This window comes from Lemur catta, chromosome 15, assembly GCF_020740605.2.
Source record: "Lemur catta isolate mLemCat1 chromosome 15, mLemCat1.pri, whole genome shotgun sequence".
Lineage (NCBI taxonomy): Eukaryota > Metazoa > Chordata > Mammalia > Primates > Lemuridae > Lemur > Lemur catta.
The window spans coordinates 36503882-36510439 of record NC_059142.1 but is presented as its reverse complement, the minus strand read 5'-3'; the positions used below and the strand labels follow the sequence as shown (position 1 = coordinate 36510439).

The 6558-nt window shown below is 41.5% G+C and overlaps 1 protein-coding gene across 1 annotated transcript in view; it reads left to right on the top strand.

Annotated features, from left to right (window-relative positions):
* The window catches only part of KPNB1 (karyopherin subunit beta 1), a 28349-nt gene that overhangs the window by 927 nt on the left and 20864 nt on the right, over positions 1-6558 (top strand). Inside the window, exons 2-4 of the mRNA XM_045526316.1 lie at positions 36-94; positions 2264-2446; positions 5501-5701. Coding sequence (XP_045382272.1) covers positions 36-94; positions 2264-2446; positions 5501-5701 — 443 coding nt within the window. The remainder of the gene's footprint in view (positions 1-35; positions 95-2263; positions 2447-5500; positions 5702-6558) is intronic.

Genomic DNA, 6558 nt, shown 5'->3' with positions numbered 1-6558 from the left:
GACCCCACTCCCTTTCCCACTTTCCTTCCCCCCAGATCGGCTGGAGCTGGAAGCGGCGCAGAAGTTCCTGGAGCGTGCGGCCGTGGAGAACCTGGTGCGTGCCACCCCGCCGCGCCCATCCCGCCGCGTCCCCATCCGCTGCGTGCGGGGCCTTCCCGCCCTCCCGGAGGCCCAGGCCTCGGGAACCCACCCCGCCCCATCCCGTCCCCCTCCCCCCCCGTCCAACCTAACCCCGCCATCGGGAAGCCGGTGGGTGTGTCCCGCCCCGGGCCCCGCGGCTGGCCAATGGCGCGGCGCGCCGGGCTGACTGCTACCCAATCGCCGCGCGGCCTGAGGGCTGCGGTGCAGCGGGAGGGAGAAAGAGGGAGGGAAGGGAAGTTAGGTTGCGCGGCGCTGCGTGTTCAGCAAGGGTGGGGGTGGGGGAGCCGGGCCTAGGGGCCATGTGGAAGCTCCAGGCCCGGCTGCCCGCCCAGGCTGACCCGGGCCGGCTTCTCCTTCCTGTCCCGTGGCCCCTGTGGCTCTCTCTACCTACTTCCCAGAGCTCTGCCCTTTCCTATCTCCCTTGGTCTGTGCTCATGGCCAGGCCTGGCACCCGACTGCCTCTTAACACAGATCCACTAATATTTTTCCCTTTCCTGCCCGGCCATTCGTCTCCTGGACTTTTTTTTTTTCTTTTGACCTCGATGAATAGAGGTCTAATCACTAGGGATCTGCACCCAGACAGCAGACTGAGGCTCATCTTTGAGATCGGGCCTATTTCCTGATGGAGTCAGAGAGGAAAGTTCCTCGTTTTTCATATTTTCGAATTTAAGGGTTACAGAAAAAATGAAGATAAGTCCATTGGAGACTGGACCTTTGTATGAAAATGTGGGATGGATTGCTTGAAGCAGCCAGAGTACCAGTTCTGTTTCTCTGGTGTCCATCTCCTGTTGGGGGGTTGGGGATGGAAGGAAGGGTGAATGATACTTGACATCTTTTAAAAAGATAATAGGTAATAAGTCAGAATAACACTGTAACTGTATGTGTTCCTTTATGTTATATAGGCAAAATGTCAACAACGAAGTGATAGGCTTTATACAAACTGCCTTAGAATGATTTTTCTGTCCTGATGTGCTAATTTTTACTACTAACGTTTTTATCCTTTTCCTAGGAAATATTCTTCCACTAGTATAGACTAGTAATTCCATGTAGGATATCATTCCTGTTTCTGCTTTTTGTTAATTTGTAAGAAGCTTTTTATCTTATTCTTAACATTCGTAACATTCTTTAGTGGTACATAATTAATATAAGAATTACTTTCTGCTGTGATTGCAGAACTTGTTAGCAGTAAGAAAATATATCTGCTTTTGGCTTTTCCTGTTAACTTTGTGGTTTGGACAGGGCTTTTTTTGGTGGAGGGAGAGGGGTGTGTGTGTTAAAATTCTTAAACAGAGTAGCTTTTGGGACCTGTGTAGTAGGGAAGATTACAAAAGAGTACGCTCTTCAGGGATCCTCTACGTTTAGTGGACGACTCAAGTCCAGATGTATAGGAGCAAGTGTTTTAACTGTTGATTGTTAAATAGAAAATCATTTCCTTGAACAGCTTGCCTTGACATTTTTATCTTTTCAATTTTTTTTTATTTCTAAACATTATCACTTTTCCTTAAATCTGTTTTATTCATTATTCTCCTTTTGCTGAACACCTACAACTGAAATATGGAGGACTAGGCTTCTTAGTCTGTTTTAGGCTTATGTATAAGTATTTCCGTCTTGTATAAAAGATTGCCCACTTGCATGAAATAAAAAGGTACCCTGAGTATCACTCTTTTGGGACCAAAGTTTTTGAAATTTAGAGAGACAGTTTTACATTCCTACCCTGTCATAATATAGTCATTCAACAAATATTCATCTAGTAATAGCCATTGTTCTAGGTTCTTGGTGCACTTCAGTGTACATAGAAGAATTTGCTGACTACCAGACTGTCAAACTAGCTCTAATTCAGGGGGTGTAATGTAAAGATTTGAGCCGTAAGAATGTTCTTGATAGGAAAATCTGTAACTCCTTAAGTGCAAGGCTGCATGAGAGTGTAGATGACTTCCTCACGTACTAAGTAATGTTTTCATAGGAATCTTAAAATAGATGTTTTACAGTTTCCTTAGACGTTTATGATGTGTCCAAAAAAATTAGGTTGTTTTCCTCCAGTGGTTTATTTAGTCCATAAGCTATCCTCGGTTGTTAAAATTCTCAAGAGATTTTCATTTGCAAATGAATCTTCTCTTCACAGCCCACTTTCCTTGTGGAACTGTCCAGAGTGCTGGCAAATCCAGGGAACAGTCAGGTTGCCAGAGTTGCAGCTGGTCTACAAATCAAGAATTCTTTGACATCTAAAGATCCAGATATCAAGGCACAGTATCAGCAGAGGTGGCTTGCTATTGATGCTAATGCTCGACGGGAAGTCAAGAACTATGTAAGTAACTTTCATCTCCATTTAGTTGTATTGCCTAGAGAACAAGAAACATCTTTCTCAGTTCTTTCATCATTTACGTGGGATAGAGTTGACAGTGTCATAGGTTTCTGTGCCCTGAACTTCACTTGAAGATAAAAATTATCTTTGATTTAAATCTTTCTCAGTTCAGTTTGTCCGTTCCCATTGATGGATCGAAATTTCTTTTTAGATGAATGAGTTAGGCTGCAGCAGTTTGGGAAAGTTTAGATGCCATAATTTGTCAAAATCTCTTTGGTGAATTGGAGTAGTACACAGATTGGTGCTGTATATCACAATCGCTTAGGAAGTTTATTACTATATATTAACAAGCTCTCCCGAGATTCTGATTTGGTAGGCCTGGAGTGAGGCTCAGGGAAGTTTTTTAAACTGTCTTCCCAAGTGATTGTTTCACAGTCAGCCAGCACCTAGCCCTTGCTAAACTTATGCTGTTGATAAATCTCGTTCTTTAGTGGTTTAGACATGGCATTATGTGGTGTCAGGAAAATTAAATGATCTCTTGGGCCTTTCAAGTCCAACGAGTTTGTGAAATGGGAATGTGACATTAATGGTGCTTTCATCTACTTGGCAAATTATGAAAAACTTTCCTTAGAAAACACGTGGCTTTTTTTCCCCAAGGCATTTAAAGAGTTGGTTGATGAATTTTGGATCATGTTCTTTTTACTTTCTTACTAGATTAGAATTCCATAATTCTAGAAGTAAAGGATTCAGAATACATGGACAGGTGTGTTTTTGTTTTTATTTTTTGTTTTTTTTTTTTTAAGTAAGTTCTTTAGTGGTCTGTCTTACGTGGATAAGGAACAAAGGGGAGTAAGTTAAACAACTTTGCAGTTATCACTTTGTCCTTGGTATTTGAGGGGAAACCAGTGGGGACTTCCTACATGTGTACTTGTGCGTGTCACGGTTATGCACATCATATTTGCTATTTCCTGATTCTAGATATCAGCATTAGGTAAATTAGTGCCCCTTAAGGCAGCAACTTCTCTTTTTAGTTGTGTACCTCCTGTCTCCAGTCTTGATTGGAACTACCCATGACAGGGAAATAGGTTATTAAAGCCAACTTAATTTTGAATCTTTTTTTGGAATATATAAAGCCATTTCTATTCACATTGGTCTGCTTATGTAATAATACTTTAATTACCCCTCTCAGCTATTTGACATAAATGGAAATGTATTCCATCACTGGGAATTTATTGCTTGTGCTCATTCAATTTCTCATCTTCGTCACATTACATGGTAGTAAATAGTAAATGAAATAATAAGATGTAATTGGAACTGTAATTGACTTGTTTTTTGGCAGATGACTCTTAACGCTCAAATTTTTTAAAATTTCAATAAGAATTTGTATGGACACGTTGAACCCTCGTATATGAAATAAAGCTAGCAGTTGGCCTCTTTCACTTTCATAGCACATCTGATAATTAATACTGTGAATGCTGGCGGTCATTTCTTTTTTGAAATCTGGATATGGGACACATTGACAGCTAGTTTCTTATTCTGCTTATTTCTGATAATTGAATATTGCTGTTAGGGTTAATGCTAGTTCAAACAAAAGGCTTTCAGTACTCAGGAGTTGTCATCTGTAGCCTCTAAGTCACCTCAAGTAATATTAATTAAGGGTCTTCCAAAAGCAACTTAAAGGACAAAAGGTAAAGGTAGAGTGGGATTCAGTATGCCCACATAGGTACTAGGAGACAGTGTAGTGTGGTATAAAGGCACCGTGGACTGGAACTTTAGTCAGACTTGGGTTAATACCCGTTCAGCCTCTGACATTTTGGACAATTCACCTCTTTTTCCCCCCTCACTACCTCATGGCTTTGACATACAGTTTTTGTTAAAGTCTATTCTAGCTTTGCTAGTCCTTGAGAGCAAAACCTTTGTTTAAAATTGATCAGAACTGTTAGAGCGTAGAGCTGTTGGGATGGGGGGCAGGGATGATGATATACCATATAAGGGGGAAAGATGGGGAATTCATTATTAGCTACTAACTACAAAGCAGTTTACGAAGTGACCTGACCCAGTCAGCAGAGCTGGCCTGAATATCTGACAGCTATTCTTTGTCCTGTGTTCATGCCAGGAACAGTTAACTGTTTGCCTTTGAGTGGACTGGTGATTCTTAGTGAGTTCATTGACTGAATTAGCTGATCATGGTAATGATTAACTCTGGGTCAATTGTGGCTTCATCCTTTATCGTACCTGTGCCTTTACCCTTTACATAAATGCTTGTGTGGTTACCATTTCAAGTGAGACATGTTTAATGACACATAGCTCTCATTTTAATTGGCATATCTAGCTAGTTTTTGGTATCTATTAATGGTAGAGAGAACAGTTCTTTGATTCCTGGGCAAATTGAATGAATCCTTTCAGATTGGAAGTTACATAAGGGTTAGTTCTTAGGTGTCGGTGACATCAGTAACTGTTTCTGTATTGAGTGATGTTGTTACTTGACCAAGGCTTTTCTATATAAGTCACCCAGAGTGCTGGGTTGTTAGTGAGCAAACAGGAAAAAGATTTGTTTCACATTTCATGAGTGAAAAGATCTCTTCCTTGGATCAGGTTAGATAGTTATCTATTCTGAATCACTCACCTGAATGGCCCAGAATTAGTGTCATTCTAATGCCCCAGACTTCTATCCACAAAATAAAGTGGTAAGCATACCACCAACAATGAGCCTGGAAGGTGAATTTTGTCGCCATCTATCCCTGCTTGCTTTTTAGGGCTACCTCCCCTTCTACGCTGCTAGTTTCCTGTCTTCTGTTGGATGTTGAAGTGAGGTATGTGGTTTTGGAGAATTCCTTTTGGGAGCAGAGTTTCAGGAAAGTTTGGTTTTGTTTCAAGGTTCTTGGGCAATGTTGATTGTGCTGGTGGTGGTACTAAGTGGCTTTTCTTTTGACAGCCTTTTCTACTTTTCTGTGTCATAGAAAAGAATTCAGAAACACTGACCTAAGGTATGTTGGCTGGCAAAATATGGTCAAATAGTGTTAGAAATTGATATCTTTCGTCTTTTTTTTTTTGCAGGTTTTGCAGACTTTGGGCACAGAAACTTACCGGCCTAGTTCTGCCTCACAGTGTGTGGCTGGTATTGCTTGTGCAGAGATCCCAGTCAACCAGTGGCCAGAACTCATTCCTCAGCTGGTGGCCAACGTCACAAATCCTAACAGCACAGAGCACATGAAAGAGTCGACATTGGAAGCTATTGGTTACATTTGCCAAGATATAGTAAGTGCTTGCCTGACATATCTGGTTTATATGCCTCTGAATCTCTAGCTATGACATGCATGGTATTAAGATTACTCTGTTGAATGACGAATCACGAAGAAAACCAAGCTACCACAGAGTGTTTTGAAAGTAGGACTGCTTTATTTGTTTGCCTTCTATCCTTAGATTGCTAATCATTCCCTAAAGTAAAGGAACTTGAGGGTCACAAACTCGAAACAGAAATCCATGTTTGGAGAAGCTTAGATTCTAGACTTTTAAAATGAGGATATTTGCATGCGCAGCATCCCTGACCTGATCCCTTTTCTCAAAATCGTCAGTGTACTATGAATGTTGTGCCTTTTCATTTACTGCATCACAGAAGTTTTGCCAACTCTTGATGTGATTGGTTTAGCCTGGAGCCACCACACAGTATTTGAGATGTAGCCCTCCTGGGACTATTGTTGCCGGTGAGGTTATCATTCGTGGTGTCTGTTTTGAAAAACAGACTTCATGAGGCAAAGAAGCCCAGTGCTCCACCTGGACTTAGACTCCCTAGATATTGTACCAGGTGTTGATCCTTGGCTCTCATATGTTCTGAAGCTTTACTTCATTTGATATAGGTGGCCTGGAAAAAGCCATCAGACTGCTATCTCCATTTGTACAAAAGCTGGGGGAGGGGGAGCCAATATTACTTCATACCCAGAGTCATGCAAAGAAGTCAGAGATGAAGTTTAACTTGTTTTCATTCAATTTTGGACTGCCCATAACTGTGGGATATTTTGCAGGTGGTTTATAGTGCTGTCCCTAAATGGAAACGTGGGAAAAGAACACTAAGTCATGATACTTAACTTGGGTGGATTTTACAGTTAAAAGAACTG